Raw genomic sequence first — 27,333 nt, 5'->3', positions numbered from 1 at the left:
CGGCTCAGCTTCGGAGCTCTTGACTTCTGATCAAACTCTCTGCTGGAGCAGTGAATGTCAAGAAGGATTCTCCAAGATTGGTTGCAACATTTTTTTCTTTTTTTTTTTTTGCTCAGTGCTTGATGCCGCCCTGCTGCCTTGAGGTGTAATATGCAGCTTCCTTCACAATGCCAAGAATTTCAGTGAGCTTATGAGTATTCACCCAGCAGAAAAGAAGGAAGCAGTGTTCCAGAGTAGAAAATAACTGTTGCCACAAACAGGCCACAGGGTTTGCAAGGATTTTGGCACTATGCATCAAACCTTTTCAAGGTGCCTCACTGCTTATTACTTAGAAACCTGACTTTAGGGCTGGTATTCTTTAGCCACCACCCAGCCACCTGTTGTGTCCTCATGTAATTTTTGGTGTAGGTACAACATTCAACAGCATGAGAAAGCTCCACATTTCAAACATCTCCATGGAACTCGGTCACTACGTAGAGAGATAGAATTTTACTCCTTGTTTCTCAGCGCTCGGGGTGTGTGTTCTTCGGTTCTGTCCTATACCTGAGCAGTAAATTCGGGGCAGATGTACTGCACTCAGCAACCCAGGATCCACTAGCACGCAGACAGGCTCACCTTGCCGGCCAAGACAAAGTTTTCATGCTTTAAAGGACTGTTCATCCCCGCTTCCTAGATTTTTAGAGATATTTTAAAATAAAACTCCCTTCTAATGTTGCAAATAGAAATTGCTTTTTTTTTTTTCAGGGAAATTGTTTCAAAGCTCGTGAGTTAATGCACTTCAAATTATTGGGAACTTTTACACACCGTGGCTGATGTTGATGCCTAAATGGCTCTTGATTGCTTGACTGTGGATGCCGGACGATCCACTAATGCTTTTGAAGTTCAAGGGCAGGCTTAGCAAGGTGCAGGATCACTTGCAGATACTCCGGATACTAGCAAGGGATAGTTTTCTTGCCTTCCTCTTAGAATTTAGAGAGCACAGTTCATTGAAAGTGGTTAGTCTAGTAATGGTCGGCTCCATGGTCGCAAACACAGGAAGGTGGAGAGAGGATGGCTTGCTGTCCCTGCCCTCTCTGCTCACAGTATAAACACCCCCGCCTGCCTCTTCAAACAGAGTGTGTCGCTAGTCACTGTGTATGGATGGATGCGGCCTTAGTTAAAGGGAGCAAACATGTTATTAAGTACCTACAACAGATGTCGTGAAGGTGAACGGCGCCTTCAAGGTAAACCCATATTTAATTAGCACAAGTGTTTATTTGCAAACGGCACCATTAAATACGTGGGAGAAAGGCAACCATAGGCTGCAGGCTCTTTGTGCTCTGTCGCTTATGAAAACATCTAGCCAGGTTCTCCCGGGAAGGAGCCTGACGTGGAAATTGCTACTTGATGGTGATTACAAGCCACGTATGAAGAGTGCAGAGTAACATACGAAGACCTGTTGGCAAGAGAGACGGCTAGGGAATTATGAGAAGGTGGTGCGATTTATCTAGGAAAATGGGAGCGGGGAGGTGATCTGGGTTTTGAGAATGAAAAAAAGGATTGAATCGTACAACTGCCCGAGTGTTAGAATTACCCGAGGAGAATGTTTAGAATCCCTCAGTGTCTGCCCGTCTCCGAAATTCAATTATTGACAATTATTTGAGCAAGGAGGTGTTTTCTAAACTCCTTTTTGAACAGAGGGGGCTGATGGATGGATGGGCTTACCTGGATAGGGGCAGACTCTCCGCAGGGGGAGCCTTCGTCCTTGATTCTGTGAGCATGCTCATCAGAGTCACAGCTCGGCGAGACTGACAGGCTCTGAGTGGGACTGACAAGTGGACTCAGTGGATACAGCAGTGACGACTTTAGTGGTAAAAAATAAAAAATGATCCACCCTGGGGGATAGGCAGGTAGTCATGGGTCTGCATAGCTTAAATGTTAAGGTGATTATTGCACGCTCCAGATCATAGACTTGAACTGTGGCGTGGCCTTTGCGGTCATGTATTTAAGATGAATTTTCAGTGCAGCTGTCTTTTTCTCAGCCTAAGCTACAAATCAGGTCCTTCTCTGCCCACAAAATCAGGTTCTATGACTTATCGAAATGTCTTCAATCAAAAAAAAAAAAGAAAGAAAGATGCCACAGAGATGAAGGAAGGCGACTGCAAAATTAGGGTTAGCCCTTTGATACGACTGAACTATCAGAAAAGATTATTTTAACAGTTATGCATACGGAATAATCTGAGAAGTTACCGAAGCTGGAGACAGATGGCAAGCCTCAAATAGAAAATGAACTCTGTAAGGCTGTATAATTTGATTTAAAAAAAATGCATAGGGCTATCAGTTTGCATCAACAAGTTTAGAGGCTTAGAGACAGACCACGTACTGGCCAAATGCACCTTTATTGTGGCTATATGCTTAGAGGAGAAACACATAGCTTGTATCTAGAAGAAAACAGGGTATTTGTTAAGTTCCAACTCATCTAAACAAACACATTTGAACGAACAAATCAGGTAAAAGTTCTTGGTGCGCATTGTAAATGCTTCAAGTAAGCCCACGTGTCTAACTTAGTAATGTCCCTTGTGTTTTCTTTTTCAGACTTTTGTGGTGTTGAATAAAGGGAAGGCGATCTTTCGATTCAGTGCCACCTCCGCCTTGTACATTTTAACTCCGCTAAACCCCGTTAGGAAAATCGCTATTAAGATTTTGGTCCACTCATATCCTTTTCACGCGAATTGTCCAGATGCTGCTTCCAGCGGTTGATTTCCAATGAAATGCCTTTTCTCGTGGTTTAATATTTATAAAATTTATTTGCAGAGAATAGTAACACTGTTAGTTTAAGGGATTGGTTTCCATTGGCCGTCTGTTATCTATATAACAAGTTTATCATAAAATTATTATCATGGCTCGAGAATCAAACAGGAAGTAATGCTAGCAAGTGTGTCACTGGATCATATTGTGTAACAGAAATGAAAGCAAATCCTTTGCGCATTACTAGCTTCAACTCAACCATTTATTATTACTAAAGAGGTTTAGCCTATTACAGTAATTATAGTGTATATACTATATATACATATATATATATGTAGTTAGTGTCACTATACATATTGACAGATACTCCAAAATTCATGTCTTAATTGCTTGTTTATCCTCAGCAAAAATTTATGTCCATTTCCCCTCTCCTTCCTTCCTTTCCCCTTTCCCTCACATCCACCATTCCTTTCTTGCTTCTTGTTTCTTTTCTTCATTCTGTAAATATTCAAGTAGCTAGGCTATATCTATGTACTTGGATAACATTATGTCAAGAAGTCATCAACCTTCAAACTCCTTTTGAGCCTGGGTTGTGACTCAGTGGTAAAATAGTAGCTCAGCACGTTAAAGGTGCTGGGATGGATTCCCAGTATAACCCACACATGTGCAAATGATAATAATAAAAAATACCTGTGATGGGAAGACTAGGCATACATTACGATAAATTCTAAAGTAATGACAAAATGGGTTTAAAATGGTGTTTAGTAGTGGGCATTTTCCATAGAAAAATTTGAAACAGGCATATATAAAGCAAAATACATTATCCTATGGACACAGAAAATAGGAGATAACCTGTTGAAGTACATATGGATTCTCCATTCTGAAGTTTGATGTCAGAAAGTGTTTATATTTTAAAATAAAATTATCTGTCACATGAACTTCCCTGTAGTGAAATCTGTATTGAAATAGCAAGAGCAATGTTCCTAGCAGAATAGCCAATGACAGGACGTGGCTAGCACAAAGTCACACCCCCTCTCTCTGCTGTACCTGAGAGAGAAATGGGTGCCATTGCTGTCATCACCGTGAGCCTGCTGCAGCATCTGCTCATCAGGGAATTCCTAACCTGTTCAAACTGTTTAGAAAAAAATACCAGACCATAAGAAAGGATCTGGCCTTTCTCATTAACCTTTGTCTTAACCCAGCTAAATAAGATTCATTTCACGGCTAACTTGGGCTTTTGCATCTTTTGTGTTGGGAGGGTTTTATGTGTCTATTGACGTTTATTCCTTAACTGCAACCTACTTTGTTCAGCATGCTCATCATGTGCACGATTTTGACCAACTGCGTGTTTATGACATTGAGTAATCCTCCGGACTGGACAAAGAATGTAGAGTAAGTACGACCAGCTTCTTGGCATGAAGAAAACATATTCTGTTTCTCTGGCAATCCCTTGGTGGTAATGGTCTGACTTGGGGCTCCCACCTTTTGAAGTCAAGGAAAACGCTTCTGTCTTTTGATTCTATAGTTTTGAGAACGATGCCTCAACATCAATTTTTATTATTAGCCCTTTCAGAGGTTGCTAAGAAAGTGTACTGTGCCATTCTAAGCTGGCATTTGTCAGTGATTTATATTTTGGCAAAGGATCATTTGGAACATTTTAAAATACTTTCTAGATGGTATTGCCATAGTGGATCCTGTTCATAGGTTAAGGCAGCTCTTTCAACGGAAATACCAGGTACCATTTATGATGTACAGCCAACAAAATGGAAACAGTCACAAAAGCTACTGTGTAAAACATTTTCCTATAAGACTCCTATAATGGAGTCATCTAGGCTCATATAAATTTCACTTAATTTTAATACTAAAAGTTAAGTAAAGGGAATATTTGGATATGAATCTTTTTATCTTATTTTTATGTTTATTTTATTTTTGTTTTATTTATGTGTATGAGTGTTTTACCTGCACATATGTCTGCACACCATGTGTATATTGTGCCTGAGGAGGTCAAAAGAGGGTGTTGCATGCCCTGGGACTGGAATAAAGAACACAACCTGAGTCTTTTGGAAGACAATCATGTGTCTAGCTTTGAGTGTCTCTTTTTAAGGGAAACTTAGAGATGCTATACACACTGTAAAAACAGTCCGCGCTATATGTGTTTTCAGCTGGCACATCTCTGTCGAGTAACTGTGCAACTTTTCTATTCAGCTACCTGTAGTAGTTTTGCATTGTGGTAGGGAAACAAGCAAAAGAGTGGTTGTCACTGCAAAAACAATTTTAAAAAAATTTAAAAAGTGAAACCAAAAAAAAAAAAAGCAAATATATATGGACTCCAAGGAAAAGAGAAGGCAGTAAGATACCTCGGTTCTGAGGTGAACGCAGAGGTAACATCATATAGTATACAAACATCCAAACTAAAATACAAGTCCATACACGTATAGCGTGGTAAAATGCATCTCTTCTCAATACTCAGCTACTTTGTAATTAGCAGTTCTACTTACTGCTCCTGTAACCACTTGAGCCTGGTAGGGGTGGAGGATAGAGGAAAATGTACTCAATGTGATGATTTCTGCATCTGTTTCTTTGTTCCTCCCTATGAGGGAACATCTCACGACAAGCCGTTCACAGCACTGATCCTACTACTTCGCACATAGAAATGATCTGTAGGCTGTAAAACACAATGAGTTGCCATAAGAAAATCAAATGCTTCTATGACTTAGACGAAATGCTTTGAAAAATAAGCTCAGATTGTACTTTTCAAGAACATGGTGTTTAAAAACAAGCACGCGCCACTATTTTTGGAGGAAACATAAATAACTTCAATTGTCATCACTCAGAGAAATGGGCTAGGGCGCACAATGATAGCCCACAAACTCAAGAGCTGTTCCCCCTTTGAAAGCTGAGAGTAGAAATTCAAGCAAGTTTGAATACAAAGTTAGAGTTTAGTGTATCTGAGCTCTAAGGATTTCAGGCAAATACAGACACCAGATCCTAGACAATGAATACATTTTATGGGATCATAAATGTATACCTGAAGGAGACACAGAGACAGATGGGGGCAGTTTTAAAATTCTATACCTGACGCAAGAATAAAAAACAAAATCTAGTTTCAGTCTGCTATAATAACCTTAAATGAGTTTAGCCATTAGAAAACTTGGATACAAATATTTCAGTAAAGGTGCATGAATCCCCATTGGGATGGCTGTCAAAGAAGACACCAACAATGTGACTACTGACGGTTAAAATCTGGCTGATAATTTTCACCTGTCCACTAGCAGAACACTGCCCGTAAGGCTGACATTCTACTTCTGTGGATACTCCAAGAGCTCAAGCAATGATAATCGACTAAATATGGGAAACTGCTCTTCCTTTTATGAATGCCTTTATTAACTCCTTGAGAACTTCATACAGGGTATTTTGATCATATTCACCCCCAACTCTTCCAATAAGTTATTGTTCTAAAACATAGGTAGTTTAGCATCAACAGTTTTGAAGAATATATTTATGACAAATATATTATTGTCTCTTTAGTTTAATTCTTCACTCAGTCTAATAAGAATTATTAAATTAAGGTTCTTGGGTAAGTACGAAAAGAAACCAAGTTTTGGAAGATTAAAAGAAAAAGTTAGGGTTTGCCATGCTCAAAATTATTTGCTTTACTTTCTCTTGACTGTTGTTGACTTGGCCTTGGCTGCTTTTCCTAGGTATACATTCACTGGGATCTATACCTTTGAATCCCTTATAAAGATTTTGGCGAGAGGGTTCTGCTTAGAAGATTTCACATTCCTTCGTGACCCATGGAACTGGCTGGATTTCAGTGTCATCGTCATGGCGTGAGTAATTTATCTTTATCTGATAAATTCAAAAGACTGAAAATACTTGTCATATACATCAAGCTAAGATACGTTTTGAATACAGAACTTTCTCACTAGTCAACTCAACTCTATGACATATACATTATGATAATATGCATTAAACTAAATATCGAAAGGTAGATAGGTCTAGCAAATCGGCAACACATGGGATTATTTTATTGTTCCATAGTCTTTGAGCAATAACTGCAGTGACTTCATATCCTGACATCTTCTTCATCAAAACCAAGTTACTCATTAACCACAAGTTAATAGAAACTGCTGTGCTGTGATAACTTTTGCAAATAATCATCTTTATGTAAATGAAAATTGCATTGAAATAAAGCAATATTTTTTTTCCTTAAGGGCAGCTTTCAGCTTTGGCACCCTGAGCTTCCTATCAATTTTGTTTGTGTATCTCCAGGGGCTCTAGACGCCAACCCAGCAGTAGTTACTTAAAATGAACTTTGCCAAAACTATCTGTAACTCTGATTTAATCCTACAGGTATGTAACAGAATTTGTAAGCCTAGGCAATGTTTCAGCCCTTCGAACTTTCAGAGTCTTGCGAGCTCTGAAAACTATTTCTGTAATCCCAGGTAAGAAGAAACTGGTGTAAGGTGGTAGGCCCTTATATCTCCAACTTTTCTTGTGTGTTATTGTGTTTGTGTGTGAACTCCCCATTACAGATATGTGACAGAGTTTGTGGACCTGGGCAATGTCTCAGCGTTGAGAACGTTCAGAGTTCTCCGGGCATTGAAAACCATTTCAGTCATTCCAGGTGAGAGCTAGGTTAAACACCGAGGCTGACTTTAAACCTACCCTAATAATATTGGAGTTGCATCGGCCTTGCTGCTTGTTATTCAGGTCTGCCACATTCGAGAATGCCAGAGAGTGTTTCCGTGTTAGTTCGGTTCCTTACAATGTTAGCAATTTCAATTTATTCATAAAGTCAGCCTCTGAGTTTAACAGAAAGTTGCATGAGACATCGACATCTCATTGATGAGTGTTGTCGTAACCCCTCTCTTGCATTTAAGATGTATGTCTTCTCTTCTGCATCCTCATGAAGCTTTGCTCTCAATGGCTTTACTAACTGCCTTGTATTTTACCATGTGCTCGAGATCTATTCCAAAAATAGATCATCCTTTATAAAGGAGGAAAGGTTGTGGAGCAGCATGTGTGCGGCATGGGATCTTTACAGCCCCCAAATTCCCTTTGCCTTTGAATCACCGCTTCCGGCAGGCTGGCATAAAGAATGGGTTGGGAGAAATATCTTCATAAAACACAGTGATTGAAAGAAAAAGTATCCACAATTGAGTTTCCTACATGTGTTGTGGCAATATGATATCACACAGGCAGAACTTCCTGAAGATTGGCGGACAGTGGTTCAGACCCTTCTGGCAGCATGGGGTTCATATAGAAACTCAGCCCTCCATGTCTTCCCAAGTCGTGAGGCTGTCCATAAAGCTTCTATGTCCATGTAGCTGAGCTGCCATTCATGGGCTATGTAGAATGTATGCCTCAACTAAGAAGAAATCTTGTCACATATCACACGATCCCTCAGCTGACATATAGTTCTCTCTCCAAAGGTTTAAAGACCATCGTGGGGGCCCTGATCCAGTCGGTGAAGAAGCTGTCTGACGTCATGATCCTCACTGTGTTCTGTCTCAGTGTCTTTGCGCTAATCGGGCTGCAGCTCTTCATGGGCAACTTGAGAAATAAATGCTTGCAGTGGCCCCCGAGTGATTCTGCATTTGAAACCAACACTACTTCCTACTTCAACGGCACAATGGACTCCAATGGGACATTTGTGAATGTAACAGTGAGCACGTTCAACTGGAAGGATTACATCGCAGATGACAGTAAGAAACATTGCCTTAGTGTTGCGGAGGGAGTTTTCAACTATAAACAATTCAGACTCTATACACGAAGTACTTTCCGGGTAGACTTTATTGGTGAACTTTTGGAAATAACATCAAACTCTGATGAATTCTTGACAAATTTTATTGCAAATAAATCAATAAAAATATGGGGGTGGGGGGGGGAGTGCACCTGTGTAAAACAGCACATACAAAGAGGTCAGAGGAATTATGGGAGTCAGTCGCTCTGTCATGTGTGTTCTGGGGATCAGATTCAGGTCCTCACGGCCAGAAGCAAACATGTTTACCCAGAGTCATCTCATTACACCAGCCCCCAACTCCACTGTGTTTTAAAAGTAAATAGAATTTCGTATGAAATCAAATTGATTATTGTTATATCAACAGGCCACTTTTATGTTTTGGATGGACAGAAAGACCCTCTGCTGTGTGGAAATGGCTCTGATGCAGGGTAAGAAAGATATAACAATAATGACAGTGATAATGAAGATGTGAAAATTTTATATTAAAATGGTGGGAGAAGCTGGGCGGTGGTGGTGCACGCCTTTAATCCTAGCACTTGGGAGGCAGAGGCAGGTGGATCTCTGTGAGTTCGAGGCCAGCCTTGTCTATAAGAGCTGGTTCCAGTAAGGCACCAAAGCTACAGAGAAACCCTGTCTCTAGAAATCAAAAACAAAAACAAAAACAAACACAGAAAGATCGGAGAAATGCCTTATGTGTAAATAATAAGAGTAGTTACCTCTCTAGGAAGTGCAGTCTTTGAACTATAGATGATCATGGTAAGAGTATTTGTAAAATTCTTAGAAAATAAATAAGCCACACCACCACAAGGCTGGATAGAGAGCCAACTAATTAGACAATACACTTACACAGAAATCCGCAAGTTACTATTTTCCTCAGCTGTATACATAAATCAGTCCAAACTGGAAACACCCAAGGTGTCTTTGCATATCTAAATAAACACATAAACTGTTATAAGCACATATAACTTAATATTGTTAAGTGATAAATGAATCTGAAAATAGTGTTCATAAGTGAGAAAGGAAAAAATATCAACATGAAAGAGCCATACACTCCCAAGATTATAATCACACGATGTCTGAAAAGGACAAAACAGCAAAGATGAACAAAAGATCAGAGTTTAAAGGAACTCTGGATGGGGAGTGAACTAGGTGAAGAGTACAGTATATTTAAGGTGGGAACAGTACTGTATAAGATATATATATATACATATATATGTATATATATATATATATTAAGTATTTTTCAAGTCATGCAACATAGGGGGGACATAATTGATGCAAACTTTAAAACTCATTGGGAGATCTGGGGATCCCAAGATGAAATTAAATTAAAAAAAACTATGACAAAAGAATTTAAAGAGAGCACAAATATATGAAACTATCTCAAGAATGTGAGCTAAAAAGAGAAGTGGGCAAAGGTCTTAACTTTAGGATATGAGCAGAGTCTGTGACAGCAGAGAGAAAGGAGCAGTTGCCTAGCAATAAAGTGTTGCCCACAGTAGCATGGATGGCCAATCTCGAAGCCCCTGTGCTATACACTGGTGTTGAACAACAGAAAATGGAGAGGGATGGAGGGAGCCTGGCTGCCCACTGGGAGAGTGACAAGTGACAGGCAAGTGTCAGGCGAGGTCTAGTATGGTCGTGGTGCTGAGGGTTTAGGGCATGAGGTAGGGAATGTGAAGCTAAATAGAAACACAAACGACTACATGTAGAGATATTTATGTGTTTACGTGTGTGCGTGCTGTAAGTCAGAATGCACACAAATACTTACTTTCTCGTCCCATTACCCCAGGGGTCCAGAAGTACTGATAGCTGAGCAGCAATAAACACCAGTTGCCACCTAGACTTTGATTTCTGGTACTGTTCTCCTTAAGAGGAGCCAGGCAGTAGTGGCACACACCTTTAATCCTAGCACCTGGCAGGCAGAGGCAGGCGGATCTCTGTGAGTTCAAGGCCAGCCTGGTCTACAAGAGCTAGTTCCAGGACAGGCTCCAAAGCTACAAAGAAACCCTGTCTCATAAAAGGAATAAAGAATCGGGGCTAATTAGAGGAATGCCCAATACTAGTGCTCTCTTGGGAATTAGAAAAAGATTAGTCGGATCTAGGAAGGCAGGAAAATGTCAATGTCAACTACCTGGGACAGTAGGGTGCTAAGGCAAAACTGAGGACTTATGAGTAAAGATCGTAGCTAAGGATGATGTTCTGACATTAAGACCCGAGCATCATGATGCAGGACATTCTACTGTCATCATAGTTATAAAACTGAGTTTTAAGATGTGCGGTTATTTCAGACAGCTCCACGGAACTGGCTAACAGACCAGCTTGCTGACTTCCTTCCCACCTGCCGACACTTTCTCCTTAATTTTAAATTCTTGATTCTTCCCACTTGGTATAGACTGCATAAAGATGACATCGGGGCAGGGGAATATCTGGTTGCTATACTATCACCTTTCCAAATGGCCATAAATTTGACTCCCCTGTTCTTCCATTTTCTGCTGGCGTCTCTTAACAAATTTCACCTGTGGAGCAATCCGCTAAAATGTTCTGGGAATGAAAGCCTCATCATAGATAATAACTTTGGCTTTTGACAATTTCTATAAAAAAAGGAGTGATTGGTGGGAATAGCTGCACTTCCCCTCACACCCCTACATTGTTTCTTTTTTTCACAGACAATGTCCAGAAGGGTACATCTGTGTGAAGGCTGGGCGAAACCCCAACTATGGCTACACAAGCTTTGACACATTCAGCTGGGCCTTCTTATCTCTGTTTCGACTCATGACTCAGGATTACTGGGAGAACCTTTACCAGTTGGTATGAACTAAATTTATATGAGTAGGATTTGTGTTGATGAACTTATACAAATTCCAAGTATTGATTTATAACATTCAGGGTTATGAAGGTAGTAATATTAGAGTAGATGCACCTAGAATCCTCCCCACTCTCCCCTCCTCCCCCCTTTTCCCCCTTTCGTCCTGATCTCTCCCCCACCCCCATCTCTTTCATATTGAAATGCACATATGCAAACAATATAGAAAGTTTCTTAGATAAAAGGCCCTCTGCTATGGGCTTTGTTCTGGAAGTATAGATATCTAGGGCTAGATAACAAAAAACCATATTGAGAGTTTCTTACATGGAGCATTAACATTCATATATGTACATGAGCATACTCCTATTATGGAAGTACATGTCTGGAGAATTTCTTATGTGAAAGTCATTTAGCTGAATCTGTAGAAATTGGGGGAGCACGCCATTTATAGCATTGTCCTTCATTAGGAACCCTTATAACATACTTTGATATAGTCAAACAAGCATTATCTTGAAATGTTTTTATGTCAAATGACACAGCAGTCATACAGCTGATATGATTGATACGTTAATGTATAGATATTTGCTCACTTAATAACAAATATTACTTGGTCAAAAAGTTACATATTAAAAATCATCGATTTCCTGATTATCTAGCCATTGTAGTGTGATTTTTATTTGGGGATATTATATTAAAACATCAATTAAATTATTGTTTTTCTATACTAGACATTACGTGCAGCTGGGAAGACCTACATGATATTTTTTGTTCTGGTGATTTTCTTGGGCTCATTTTATTTGGTGAACTTGATCCTGGCTGTGGTGGCCATGGCCTATGAGGAGCAGAATCAGGCCACCTTGGAGGAGGCTGAGCAGAAAGAGGCGGAGTTTCAGCAGATGCTGGAGCAGCTGAAGAAGCAGCAGGAGGAGGCTCAGGTATGAAGCGGCTGTCAGCTCTTTCTTGTTTTAGTTTCTTACTAGGAATCTTCAGCCGTCATGACTAAGCTAGAGCTACCATTCTGTATTGTATGTAGCTATTGGCATTGGAAAGCTGCAAGATACTCAAAATTATTCATAAAACTGGGGTCAAATGAACTTTTTGCACATCACATAACATAAAGAAATTACCTAATAGGTAGGAATGCATTAAGTATAAGACTTATTATGCAATATTTTCATGGAAACCGAGGTTGGGATTTAAGAGATATAATTGAGATTTCCAAACAAACAATCTTGTATTCCAATAGAATACAACCTTCAAAGTTATATTGTGAAGTTAATTCATCTTTAAAGTTTACCAGAAACCTCTGCAAATGATTGCACTTCAGAGTTCTTTGGGGTTTCTATATTACCAAGATAGTTTGTTGGTCAAATTAAGGTACCAGAAACACATCTGAAATCAAGGAACAAAATTTTCAACGCTGAAGTGTATTTAATGACTGAGTAATGTAGATGTAGTGGCTAAGACAGATGTAATTGGAAGAGACGGGAAGACAGGTGTGGATGGAAAGGTGCAGGGTGCACTCAAGAAGAAGGCCTTTCTTTCATGAAATGAGTACTGAAATCCTCAGATGCTTCATCCTCTTCCTTTCTTATTTTGTTTGCTTTTGTTTTCGTTTTCCAGGTTGTTTTCTTAAAAAAATTAAAAAAAATTAGTGCATTTCCCACAGAGGAGCGAGGAGTCAGATCTCCACGTAGGGGAACAGATAGTTTGGGTGCTGGGAATTGAACCTGGACACTCTAATAGAACAGCACACATTCTTAACCACTAAGTCATCTCTCTAGCCCAGTTGGTTGTTGTCTTGCAGAGTCTGAAGTGGTCTTTATGTGTGATGGGTACAAGTTTTTGACATTTGCTAGAGCTGGTTTCCCATCTGATAACGGGTTTAAAGTTAATGTTTTTAATATGATGAAGCAAAACTCATTACTTATTTCTTCTTTTTTAGATCTAATGCTTTTGGTGTAGCATCTACACTACCTTTCAAATAAGTACTTTGGATTTCCCCTCATATTGCCTCCCAAAGTTACGTAGCTGTCTGCATTCCCTTGTGCCCGATGCCCATCATAAATAAATATGTACATGAAATGTTAGTTGTATGCATTCCGTTTTGTGTACATAGAAAGGTAACCATTTCAAACCCATTTAGGGAATCTCTGCTAAACTGACTTGGCACTTTTGTCAAAAATCTCTTGCTCAGCCAGGCAGTCATGGTATACACCTTTAATCCCAGTACGTGGGAGGCAGAGACAGGTGGATCTCTGTGAGTTCAAGGCCAGCCTGATATACAGAGTAAATTCCAAGACAGCCAGGAGAAACTTCCACAGAGAAACTCTGAACTATTGTAGTTTTATATTAGGTTTTATGGAGGATCATGTTCCCACTCTGTCTTTGGTTTGCTTTTCAAAGATATTTTGAGTCTTTGTAGTTCCAATCAAGTTTTAAAATAAGTTTCTCTATGCCACACTGCATAGTGTCTCTATCACTATCTTCAAGTTGATCTTTTGCTACACTGCCCAATTTGCTGTTTTTCCATCTTGTGTGTTTTTTATATCAAACACTGTGGCTATCTCTAATTAATATTTTGAACATATATAGCATTTTTTTCCTGTTTAAAGTTCTGAAAATCCTCAAATGAATTCTGGAAAATTTATTTGAGGTATCAATGGATATTTTTGCATTCCTGTAAAAATTCTTGGTCTCTGCCATGAGACAATTTTAACATGAATTAGCAGTTTGATGCTTTCATATCTTCAAACATTTGAAGATTTGACAGATAGGACCAAAGTAGTATTTAACATAAAGATGTTTAATTACCTACAGTGGAGTGATGACCTCCCTAAATAATACCCAATGGGCTTTAAAATGAAGTGCTTGCTAGTGCAGATGGCCAGTACATGTGTAACGCTGCATAGGTGGAGGATGCTTTCTCACCTCAGGAAACTTCATCTCTCTCTCCCCACTCCCCCACTTCTCTCTTCCCACCTGACATACATACTCACACACCACAAAGTAGTCTTAGTACTCAAGGTGGATCTCAAAAGGGCTCCAGGGTTCTATCTTGTTTCAACCTTTCCTTATGTGCCTTTCCTGTGAACGATAGCCACCTTGGTTTTCCTGTGGTCTCAGCTCCACCTCCCCCACTCATGATGTCTTCTTTTAGGAGCCCAGGATGGTAATTTAGGACACTGATGGAGCTTTTATGCTTTTCTGTTTCCCAGTATTTTAGAACATCTTGACTAGAAGTCAGCATCTCCAGGACCGTCATTTTATCTATTTTTCTATTGCTCTGATTGTTTCAGGAGAGAGCTCATCTGGCTCCCACTAGAACTGCTGCACCAGAAGTAGAGGTCCAACCAAAGTGCTCTACCTAACAGCATTTTTTTTTGAGTTTACTTTTTTTCAGATGAATAGATATAGATCATTGAATTATTCTTTGAATTACAATGCATAATTGGAATTTATAGAATCAACATTTTATTTTTCAACTATTCTGAGTTGTTTGCAGATGCTACATAGATATAAGAATAAGTTTCTCCTGAAATGCAGTCACTTTGGGGCAAAATAGACAAATTAAAAGACTTTAGTCTTTCAAACTTCAGAAATGAAATTCTACGTTAGGTTTGGGGTATGTCTAACAAGAGATTAAAGGGGCTGGTTGTCTACTTCATGGTTAAATCTGCTAAAATGTGTCATTCTCCACTCAGTAGCCCATTATTGGATTGTAGTGGCCAAATCACCATGATTCAATGTTGCATTCACTTTTATCACCTGAAACACAGTTCGGAGAAAGGGTTATTTTGGGAGGAAGTCAGAGTACCAAGTTCATTTTTACTGATGACATGGTTAATATGGCTAGTGAACGGTGGGTGGAGAAAGGGAAGGAAGGCTCGGTATACCGTGAAGCTTGTGTGCCGAAATGAGGCCCAGGTCTTGTCGACAGCCTAGGTCCCTTTAGGATTTGCCATCTAGCCAATGTCCTCACGAAACACAGCATGGCTTTCATTTCTTACTCAATGTTTGTCAAAGTTCCTGTAGGTTTAATCATTTCTGTAAATGGGAAATGCACGCAACACAGCGGCCTCACCAAATCAAAGGCAAGTTTTGAAAATGGGAAAGCTAACATTAGTCAGAAATGTTCTGTCCTCAATCACTGAAATGTACTTGATATTTAATTTGTGACATTTAAATTTCAATATTATCCAGTTTAGCCTACCCCAAGCTGTATAGGTCTACTGGCAAAATATTAGAGTAAGCTATAGGATACAATTTGAAATTATGACATTTAAGATATGTAATATAAATTGAATAATTATATAGTTAGTGCCTTATATCTTTGACCAGGATTTCAACTTTATCCAACTTTTAAAATGAAAAAATAGTCATGGGGTTGTATTTTCAAGGACTTGTAGATACAGTATACATTACAGCATTTATTTTGCGTCATAGAGAAATGTCCTAAGAAAAGGTAACCTACATAAACATTAAGCACTAACTGGCTATTTGTTATGAGAAGAATGCAGGATGTTAGTTGTGAGCGATTGGCTATGAGTCTGAGCGAGCAGGACGTTGGCAGCATTGCAGAGCTGGACACAAACAGGTGCGTGGACATGAGCCACGGCAGGAAACATCTGCCTCTGAGGAGTCAGGGGAACAAGTGGCCGCTTTGAGCTGACGAGTGACACGGAAAATGTGTTGTGTCGGAGGCCGCTTTTGTTGCCATAAAAAAGGAATCTGTTTTGGTTTTGAATTGTTTGAACCATTACTCAGAATAGGCAGGGAAATCGTGTCCTACGCAAAACAAACTCCAGAAGTGATTGCCATTGAATGACAGCTTTAGGACTGTGGCCAGAGAGTCCCACGACGACTTCCTACGTTTCCAGGGACAAACAAGGCTATAAATGATCAGCACTGGCATCCTGTGCTTGTGTCTGTACAGAGAGAAAAGGAAAACTTTGTTTGGACAGAACAAAGACACATATGTGTTCATATATTCAGCAATATATATCATGTGCTTCTTCTGCATAATGTAGGATGGATAGTATTTAATCTGCTCTCAACAGGTGCTTTGTTTATCTCTGTTAGTGAACATACATAGTTATATTACACAGCATCTTCACTATTCATTGTCATCATGGATGACTTAGGAAATGATGGATATCAAAAATGAAAAATTGATGATCTTACACAGTTTTATGAACAGCTACATACTGAGTTACCGTTTCATTTACATATGAGCATTGTCTCATAGCAATGCTTAAATGAGCATGGGCCCAGCGCTCAATAATATCCACATACATCCATGTTATATGTCCTGTATTGCTGACTCCAACACGCAATTGTAAGACTCTACTCTATCCAACTGCCCACTGAGATCCCACTGACCCAAGAAATGTCTCAAGATAGTGTGTTTCACTTTAAGGCATTTTTTATTTTACTTAACATAAGATTGAAAAACAAAATGACTGAAGAGGGCCTGCCTCTTCTCAGGAAAAAGAAAAACAGCACACAGGGCTGACAAAATTTATTAAATGGGGTTTTCCTTACTCTCCTCCGAATGCTCACTGCCCTTATGCACACCGTTTCCACACAGCCTTCTGTGGGATCTGGAAAATCAAAGCTAAGCTGGCCCCCCTCCACTAGTGTCAGGTGATTGACAGTAAGATGCCTTCTGAGGTTTGCTCATCAAGTGCTTCCTGAGGACTTTCTGAGTCAGAGGGAATACCAGACACTGGAAAGAAAAAAACCCCATGCCTATGTGACTTACACTTCAAGAGGCAGATAGACAAAATAGCAGATACATTAGAGTTATTTACATCTAATAATGACATATGTAAAAAGGTGACCAGCGTTTTCATAATTCCCCTCCTTTCTACTCTGAGCTTGGGTTTAAAAACAGGAACATATTTAATGAGCTCTTGGCTCGAGACATGCTATGTTGTTCCATAGCCTCACTAAGTCGTGGTTAAATCATTTCGAGCCTAAAACTATTATGAAAGTGCAAAACATTCACTACGTTTGTACCACAGAGCTGTGTTCGTTTCATTGATGAAACGAGAAACACAAGATCTTTAAGAATGCATGACACTGAGATCCACAAAGAAAATATATGAGAAGTTCTCATAATCTTAAGAACAAATCAGTAATTTATTGATTGATAGGTTTATCGTTTATAGCAATAGTATGAAATTTGCAAACATTTAAAATTTCACAGCTGGAAGTGCTGTGCAACACTGTCTGGCATGAAAACACCGCAGAGGTGTGGACCCTAGGATTAGGTGTCAGCCAAGCCAAAGGTGAGAAGGGACTGATTGGTCCACTTCCAGCTCTTTCACCTAAGGTACAATAGTCACACATTGAAAGTTTACCTTGGATTTACCAGGATGGCTTCACATTCCCAGTCCTCCTTCCTCTGCCTCCCAAGTGCCAGGGTTACAAATGGACACCACCACATCCTGAGCTTTAAATGTCACAAAATTAAAAGCAAAGCAAACAAAGGAAGCAGGACCACGTGCTTATTCACAACCACACGGAAGAAAAACGATCCTGGGGAAATGGGACGGTGATCAGAGAGGGTCTAGCTCCAAGGAAAGGGGTGCCCTTAAGGTAGACAGAGTTCTTCCAGGTCAGCAAATGTCTCCTGAACTGAAGCTAACCTCGAGAGTTTCGTATTAAAAACCAGTGCAGACAGTATGCTATACCGCGCTGTTCTGGGTTCAATGGACTTTGTACTATGCCATTTAAAAGGTAAAACCTGTTGCTAAGTAAACCGAAGTGCAGAATTCGCCCTCCCGGTTGATGATCATCAGGCAGCATGCCTGCCTTCGCTTCTGCTTCCAGCCCTTTACTGCAAACATCTCTTGGCCTCGATTCTCAACAGGCGGTGGCTGCAGCCTCGGCGGCATCCAGAGACTTCAGTGGGATAGGAGGGTTAGGAGAACTTCTGGAGAGTTCTTCAGAAGCTTCCAAGTTAAGCTCCAAGAGTGCCAAGGAATGGAGGAACCGGAGGAAAAAAAGGAGACAGAGGGAGCACATGGAGGGGAACCACAGAACCGAGGGGGACAGGTTTCCCAAGTCGGAATCCGAAGATAGCGTCAAGCGAAGGAGCTTCCTGTTCTCCCTGGATGGGAACCGGTTGACGGGCGAGAAGAAGCTGTGCTCCCCCCACCAGGTACCGAGGTCTGAGAAGCAGTCTCAAACCTGCTTCTCAGTGTATGGTTTTTTTGGTAGATCTTTATGGTGTTTCCTTTGAGTGACAGGGTGCTGGGCATCATCCAGTTATGTAAATTTATATCATCGGTTGTCTTAGAAAGGGTATTTTAAAAATTAGGACAGGCAATACTTTAAGATAATTGTCTTTGAACATTTCACAATTTTGATAACTTTTAATTAATTAATTTATTTATTTGGCACAGCCTGTCTCTTATCCATTTCATTGGGATTGTATTGGAAGCTTCTGTTCAGTTTTCCCATTTTAAGAATGGATAAACCTGGCTTTTTTATGAAGCTACTGCTTTGATTATAGGAGGTTATATTATAACGTATATATGAATTCTGGGAAGGAATGCCTCCTGATTTGCCTGTTTTCTTTAGTGTGAAAACTCTACTTAGACGTCTCCATTACCATGGTATGGTACATACAAGGGAAGAATTACAATGTAGCCTCTCTTGAAGAGGGACACCAAAGTCAGTTAATTAGCTGGATGGCCAGCTATCCAATTCACAGTGCCAGTGTTAGTATCATTGCTTTTTTTTTTTATGTCAAAGACAATAAAATAGTTTCTACTTTTTTTTTTTTAACTTAAACAAGGACTGTTTAATACAAACAGCAAACACTACTGGAAACCGCAATAAGTACCATTCTGGTTTGAGGCTTATTTTATCTGATTGAACATTGCGTCCTATAAATTACAAAGGTTCCCAATTATATTAATTTTGCTCAAAAATTATACCCTAACGTCAATGCTAAACAATCCATTTAAAGCAAAAACAAACAAAAAACTGTAAATCAGCCAAAGAGTACTACATCCCTTAATTAAGGAAGAATACTTTAATGAAATTAAATGTGACAATTGTAAAGTTTTACAAAAAGAGTGGCAACCACAAATTTTGCTTCAATATAGCGCTTGGTTATTTCCCTGTTTTGATTTTGTTTTCTTTTAGGCAGAATTTCACGATATCGCCAGGTCTCTCTTTGAACTCACAACTTTAAACTTGCATTCACTGTCTTAAAGAGCTATGCAAACATTATATAAGAATCTCATGTAATTAAGGAAAAGTAAAAATTGATAACTTCTAATGAAATAAACTAAAAAATGCTGAATAGTTTCAATTATTTATGAAAGCACATGCATATTATTGACATTTGCATGACAATTGTATGTCTTTTGAAAATGGGATTTCCCTTCTTGTCTAAAACTTTCTATATTAGGTCCTTCAAGCAGTAAGTATTTATTAAGCACTGTTTTGGCTTCTTTTCCAGTAGCCAGTAGCTGTGGTAAAATACTCTAACAAAAGTAATGTAAGTGAGAATGGGTTTATTCTGGCTTATGGTTCCAGGTTATGTATGGTCCATCCTTGTAAGGAAGTTAAACGGTCAGGAGCTCGAGAGAGGTAGTCCCTGGCTGCAGAGTCAGGAAAGAGAACCATGATTCATATGCTCGTCACCCACTCTTTTTTCCTTCAGTCTAAGATCCAGCCCATGAATGGTGGCTCTCATGCATACTATTGATATTCTCACCTCAATTAACCCAATTAAGATAATCCTCTACACTCAATACAGAGGCCCATTCCCTGAGGTGATCGAGAGTCTATTAATTTGAGAATTAGCATTAATCATCACAATTATCATTGATGTAACAGAAAGAGCTCTAGATGTTGAAAAAGCCGTAATGAAAGATTAGATCCCATTCACTGATATAATGGAGCTTTATTCTAAAGGTTGAGTCAGTGGGCATATCAGACAGGTCATAGTATTTGGTGTGGTGATGAGTACTGTGGGAGCAAGAGCCACATGATTGGAAATAAAATTTTAAATCAGATGGTTTGAAGGTGACATTCTCAGATTTGGTGGGGTCATGGGAAGGAACTACACAATGATGCTTCCTTCCAGGTCCAATGGAAGGGAAGCTTCAAAATCTTTATGTGACGATATGTCCACAACTCTCATAGAGCACCGAAGCTTGGGTGACTGGTGCCGAGGGAACCCCAGAAAGGCAGTGGCAGAGGAGAGGTAGCTGGTAGTTGATATGTTAGCACTAAAAGCAAAAGCAGCATGCACATTTGAACAATTCGTTTTGTGTTTGTAGATAGATGGATAAAGATGACAGGTTTTGATGGAATAGGTGGGTGGACAGCTGGACTGATGAGCATTGAATCTACAAACCCAACTCAAAAAGAAGGCATCCATACAAGGCTCAAGCAGAACTAGCTGGAAACTCTTTGCAGTGATAGCTTTGTAGGCATCAAAGGTTTTGTCTTATAGAAATGAGAATAAAGGCAGCAGGGGCAGCAAGCATAAGTGGACTGGGCATACTCTTCAGAACAATATTGCTCCTGAAAAGGTCAAAGCAGAGGGAGCATAAATTATGGGCACCCTATCCTTCTCTACTGGGGTGAATTGAAATGGTATTTTACATTTATTGCATTATTTATTTTTATAAACATAATACGTAGTCATTGTGCAACATTAAAAATTCGTTCAACATATATAATGGAAACTCCTGTCTCTCAGGATTTTGACTATGGTGTTTGGTCACACTGGGACCATTTATTTTTAAACCAGAGGCTTATAGCTATAACCAAATATAGTTGCAGATATATTTAAGTTGTGCTGTGGCTCAGATGAGATTTTCAACCAATAGTCTTTCAATATAGTCTACTCAAACACCTGTTAATTCCCTGGGTCTTCATCATTGTTCTCAGCCCACATTGGGTTTAGATCCTATCTGCAGGGTTGATTCAATACTTACACTTTCTCTTTATTATTGAAATTAAGAAAATATCCACACGCTTCTTCTTAGTACAGAGGGAAATAAAATAAAGCCAATACCTGTAATTTTTTTTTTCTGATGGGCACGAGGCATAGAATGGCCCTTGAGCTCAGCAGAGAAGCTCTTTCTCCGGAGTAGAGCTTGCCACAGCTGCGGGTATTCCCTTAACTCTGCCACATCTTCAAGGGTGTTATTTTTGGTTTATTTTCTCTGAATACTATTTTTGTAATCTCCTTTTTTCGGGCTCTGTTGTCTTGAAAGCTGTGCCCACACCCATTATTATACTTTCCAAAGAGTGAAAAGAAGTTTCACACAAACGCAAAGATCTGGAACGCCTCTGGAAAACACCCTGACAGAAAAGCACGCCAATTAGCAGCATGCTCAGATATGTTATCGTGGTGGAAACATGCCACATACGCCCAAGCCGTGTAACATAAGCAGATTTTCACTTTCCAGAGATAGTTTTAGAACACAGGTAGAGTAAGATGATTACACCTTACCATCCTAGAAATTAATGTAAGATGTACTAGAGTAAAATGGAAGTTTATGCTTCTCTGAGTATAGAGATCCACCTGGGTTTGGCATCAGATGGAATGTGGGTTAAAAATCCAAGTTATTAGACTCACTCCTGCCATGGCTTTTCTCTGTCTTTGTCTCTTTCTCTCTGTGTCTCTGTCTCTGTCTGTCTGTCTGTCTCTCTTTGTGTGTGTGTGTGTGTGTGTGTGTGTGTGTGTGTGTGTGTGTGTAGCAAACACCAGAGACTGAGTGTAGTTTATACAGATCTGTATGTTGGTGTATTATCTGGAGACTGGAGTATGGCATTGAGTTCATCGTGGTTTCCGAGAGAGCCTTGTGGGGGAAAGCACAAAGGGCCTCATACAGAAGAGATAAGAGGGGACCAAACCCTGTGATAGGTAACTCAGAAAAGCAGTAATTCATTCACAAGGGCTCCATCTCTGAACACTGCCCCATTATGGAATAATTGTGTTTCCTGCAAATGAATGCTTGGTACATATGTTTAAATGTACTGAGTCAGAATTCCAAATTTAATTTCCTGAAAAGGCACATTTTCAAAATACAAAGTGATGCATGTGTAAAGTTTCAAAATACTCATTCTCTTATAGCCAATATTTATTATGTAAGTTGGATGCGAGATTATGCTTGCCAGCATTCTTTATTAAAAGGGAAGACACAGCGTTTGAGTCCTTGGAAAAGGAGTCAGTCTAACCCCTGCCTAACAGCACTGGAGGCACACGCTCATTGGAACTGCATGCTGCTGAGACACAATACAGTTTACACACACCCCACATCTGCTATGTCCTATAGAGAACCTACCCAAGAAAAGACACACATCAGAAGGAAAAGTACCTTTCCAGAATTCCAAAGGACAAAGTCAGTCATCTGGGAAAATTTATAAAAATAAAGCTAAAAATGGGACCCAAGAGAATCAGTCTTGGCTAATTAGGCAAAGAAATATTTTAAAAATTCTGAATCTGATTTTCTCATGTTTTCTCCTCTAAGATTATATTTGTGTTTTATGCTGGAGAGGAAAAGGGGAGGGCAAGCTAGTTGCTGCCAGTGTGTGTTTAGCATATTGACATATGCGTATATTAGTTTCTTCTGTTTTGATTTGATTTGTTTTCTAGACAGAATCTTGCTACGTAACACAGACTAACCTAAAATTGTCCATCCTCCAGCCTCAGCTTCAGTGCTAGTACAATAAGTGTGAGCTTCTATGCTCCACACCTGGCTACATGTATGTGCATGTGTAGGAAGTGTGTGTGTGTGTGTGTGTGTGTGTGTGTGTGTGTAATTACAGTGGTTATGAAGAAAGGTGGGGCAAGGAATAAGAGCAAGAAAGGAAGCAAAAAGAAAGAGCATTATTAATGGTCAGGAGAGCAAGCAATATTTCATTGCCTGCCCAGGGGGATTTAAAAAAAAAAAAAACAATCACCACACTAAGGCCATTCCCGAGTTATCAATGCAGTTTAAAAGTTCATTCAGAGAGTCAAAGAAGGAACCAAGTTATATCCCATTTTCTGCAATTAGAGAGCAACTTACCAGTTTATTTGCAAATATATATGATAGCATATGATAAATGTCATTGTGGCCTGGGCACATAGCCCAGCAGTGTATGCTTGTCCAGCCAATAGTGAGCAAGGCAGAGGGTGCATTGCCCAGCACAACAAGTAAGAAAAAAAAATCAAGAAAGCCATGGCATCTTCATTTTCATTTCCCTAGCTCTCTTTACTGTAAGTAACATGATGTCACAAGAACCACCTTCTTTGATCCAGTCATATTATATACCTTAGTTCTTTAAGCCAGTGTTAAATTTTTAGTAGGAAGGCCACCACAGAGAGCATTAAAATCCTCTTACATTTGCTGTGACACCCGGGCCCTCAGATCAAGTGGAAAATGTTAAAAAAAAATGTGGACGGCAAGTTCTGTGACCTGCCTCTCACCATCGGCTAGAGATAAGCCCTGAGACCTTCCTGGTAGAAGCCAGAAGGGAATAAAGACACAATGATACCTTTGCTAATACTGTAGTTATCCAGGTGATTTGATAAAAGTACTTTTAGAATTTGGTATAAGTATTTAGAATCTGAACTGACACTCTCAGTTGAACCTTTTTTCCCCTTCCAAGCTGCAGGCTCTTCCTACCACAGCACTGAGAAGGGGCAGCTGCCTGCTGGTTAGATCTCCCCACTTCGCCCACTGTATTGTGAGAGCGCTCTCCCTCTCACAGCGCGAGAATGAAGCATAGGTGAAAACACGCATGCATTTAGGCAATAGTGAGTCAGGACTCTTGGAGTGGTGTGCTTTATAATTAAGTGTGCACTGACTGTTCGCTGTGGTCTTCCAAACAAAAAGGACAGCCGTGAGTGAATTCCATTACCTGTACTTAAGAGCAAGCTGACACCAACCTAAAAGCAAGTGGTTTCTGCAATCTTAAGATATTTTATTAAACAATTATGTCCCACCCCGCCCCTGTCCCCGATCTCTTCCTTCCTTCCTTTCTCCTCAGTCTCTCTTGAGCATCCGTGGCTCCCTGTTTTCCCCAAGACGCAATAGCAAAACGAGCATTTTCAGCTTCAGAGGTCGGGCGAAGGACGTGGGGTCTGAGAATGACTTTGCCGATGACGAGCACAGCACCTTTGAAGATAGTGAGAGCAGGAGAGACTCACTGTTTGTGCCGCACAGACCTGGAGAGCGACGCAACAGTAACGTTAGTCAGGCCAGTATGTCATCCAGGATGGTGCCAGGGCTTCCAGCAAATGGGAAGATGCACAGCACTGTGGATTGCAATGGTGTGGTTTCCTTGGTGGGTGGACCATCAGCTCTTACGTCACCTACTGGACAACTTCTGCCAGAGGTGATAATACATAAACCAGCTACTACTGACTCTTTACTTCAATTTGAAAAAAAAAAAAAATCCAGGCCCGGGCAGTTGAGCCTGTTCTGGGATCCTACTTCCTCCAAATGAAAGTGCTTAAAGATATCACGTGATTAAGTGAATAAAGAAAACAAAACAAAATAAGAAAGCCATTTGACTTGTGTGGAGCTATTAGTTTTTTTTAGGTTAACAGTACTCAAAATGTAGAGTTTGAAACAAAACACCAATCTGCAACTATAGTAGATTTAGCGCAAATACAAAATAATTGGCACTTTCATAATCAGATCTTCATTATTAACTTTTCCCTTAAATTATGTGATCATCCCTCACCTCATATCTTGAAATGTTTGTATTCTCAAAATTAAATATTGTAATGGTTGATGTACTGACAATGGACAGTTTGGGACAACTGTCAATATTATAGTTCTATCTGAAAAATTATTCCAAAATAAAAGTGGTGATTATAGAATGGCAAATGGCCAAAAAGAAATCTCAGGAAAGCACACACATTTCATTGTACATCTGTGTTTGTGCATGAAAAAAAAAGGCCCATATTTGTCAGTTTGTCGATATAGCCTCAAAGAAAATAACCCAGCCTTGAGACTATATAATAATATTTAGCTTTGTGGAAAGAGTGACCTATTCCTTGCTGCTATACGTTGAAAAATAATTTGTATTTGAATGAAAACTAATTACAGCATGCTGATAAAAGTTTCTGCCCCGAACTTTGTCATGTTCAAATGCTTGTGTGGAACAAATTGCTTTATACAATTGCATCGAGCCAGTGAACTCTTGTCAAAGGACCTGTGGTCTTTTCAAATAATGTGCTTATAGAATATAATAATCTACTCAATGTCATATTATTACTTGAGATTGCTGCCTTAAAAAGCTTGCATGAAGCATGACTTTCCAGAGAGATGCTATACATTCTTATGGTATCCTTGGAGAAGGGTGGTTTGAGCCATCAGTATTTGGTTTGCAGGGCACCACCACTGAAACGGAAGTCAGGAAGAGAAGGCTCAGTTCTTACCAGATTTCAATGGAAATGCTGGAAGACTCCTCTGGAAGACAGAGAGCCATGAGCATAGCCAGCATCCTGACCAACACCATGGAGGGTGAGCTGCACAGTGACTTCTCTGAACACCTCTTCTCTTTGCAGACCCCTTAAGGGCTTCCCACACCTAGAATTGAGCTACAGATATACTTATGTGAAAGAAAACATCTTTTATATCGGTTATAAAAATGAATATTGACTTATTCCTCTTTCACTTGGATCCTTACCTTGCCTGCAGAGTGGCATTCCCAATCTTGTTACCCTATCATTGAGGTCTTGCTCTAATGTTACTAGGTAACAGAGTAAACCCTTTCTCCTTCAGCCTGTACGTGTCAATGATGTCAGGGTAAGAGAGTGACAGCAATGAGTTTGGCAAAGCCAAGCCTGTTTTCCATTCAAACGAGGTCCCTAAAAAGTGCTTCCTCCATCATCCATATTCACAAATATAAGGTTACTCTAAAGTACACCCTACACAAATGTTTGGTGATTTCATTCACTGTTTAACATCTCCACAAAATTACTTTCAAAAGTTCAATTTGATAGTGATATTGTTGTACTTTTTATTCAATTATTAGTTATTTTGACATAGAATATTAAATTTAAAGTACTTTTTGTATTTAAAAGGAGAAAGAAGGTCAATACCAGTATGCTATTTAATGTGCATTTTATGGAAATAAGTAATAAATAAGATTGTTTTCTATACAGTCTATTAATCCTAGTAACATGAACTTGTATGCCCAAAAATAAGCATCAGTTTTATCATGTCATTTACTATTCATTACAATTAATTTTTACTGCTGTTTACTACTTTTCTCCTTTATTACCCACCAGAACTTGAAGAATCTAGACAGAAGTGTCCGCCATGCTGGTATAGATTTGCCAATGTGTTTTTGATCTGGGACTGCTGCAATGCATGGCTAAAAGTGAAGCATCTTGTGAATTTAATTGTGATGGATCCATTTGTTGATCTCGCCATAACAATTTGCATTGTATTAAATACCCTGTTTATGGCCATGGAGCATTATCCCATGACTGACCAGTTCAGCAGTGTGTTGACTGTGGGAAACCTGGTAAGTCCTGTAGGGGAGGGAGCAATGGAACATGGAAAAATATCACCCACCCCCCACACCCTATGCTGTTCCAAATTGAAAATGGTATTTTCCTTCTTCACAAGAAAAGACATCTAAAGGAATATTATGCACACCTCAGATAGGATCTGAACTGCAACTTGTGTTGGGGCTGACTATGTAGGGCAACAGCCATGGTGTCCTAGAGTTGCAAAGTCCTCACACTTTAGAGGATCACGTATGGGGAAACTCGCAAGGTTTGCACGGACAAGGGCTTTACAGAAGGGCTTTACCATGTGCATGGGAAGAATGGCCAAAGAGTCGATTTCTATTTTTAAAGGTCACAGCTGTTTAGAAGTGAATCAGTTCATGATAAATAGCTTCCGTGGTAATCGTCCAATAGAAAAACTAGTGGGTAAAATGAATTTGTAGGGCTTTCAGTACATGAAGGTAGCTAATCATAGGGAAGATTGCACTTAGGGATATTTTCCCTGCTTTTTAAGACTTTAAAACTAGCACAACTTAACCTGTTCTTCCTAGAATTTGGTGG

At 39.7% G+C, this 27,333-nt stretch overlaps 1 protein-coding gene across 9 annotated transcripts in view; it reads left to right on the top strand.

Moving 5' to 3' along the window:
- The window catches only part of Scn3a (sodium voltage-gated channel alpha subunit 3), a 107,788-nt gene that overhangs the window by 33,509 nt on the left and 46,946 nt on the right, over positions 1–27,333 (top strand). The window contains exons 3-14 of one of the 9 annotated variants that reach the window (XM_041631658.1): positions 2,575–2,693; positions 4,030–4,119; positions 6,429–6,557; positions 7,263–7,354; positions 8,163–8,435; positions 8,838–8,901; positions 11,143–11,284; positions 12,008–12,214; positions 18,157–18,447; positions 24,294–24,494; positions 25,645–25,777; positions 26,548–26,786. In XM_041631658.1, coding sequence (XP_041487592.1) covers positions 2,575–2,693; positions 4,030–4,119; positions 6,429–6,557; positions 7,263–7,354; positions 8,163–8,435; positions 8,838–8,901; positions 11,143–11,284; positions 12,008–12,214; positions 18,157–18,447; positions 24,294–24,494; positions 25,645–25,777; positions 26,548–26,786 — 1,980 coding nt within the window. Of the gene's footprint in view, positions 1–2,574; positions 2,694–4,029; positions 4,120–6,428; positions 6,558–7,080; positions 7,173–7,262; positions 7,355–8,162; positions 8,436–8,837; positions 8,902–11,142; positions 11,285–12,007; positions 12,215–18,156; positions 18,448–24,293; positions 24,642–25,644; positions 25,778–26,547; positions 26,787–27,333 lie in introns of those variants that run through there. The other 8 variants (XM_041631656.1, XM_041631655.1, XM_041631653.1 and 5 more) reach the window with 8 other exon arrangements.

Source organism: Microtus oregoni, unplaced genomic scaffold (genome assembly GCF_018167655.1).
Source record: "Microtus oregoni isolate MIOR12 unplaced genomic scaffold, Mior012 000037F_ref0000500, whole genome shotgun sequence".
NCBI lineage: Eukaryota > Metazoa > Chordata > Mammalia > Rodentia > Cricetidae > Microtus > Microtus oregoni.
This window is presented reverse-complemented; position numbering and strand designations above follow the sequence as displayed.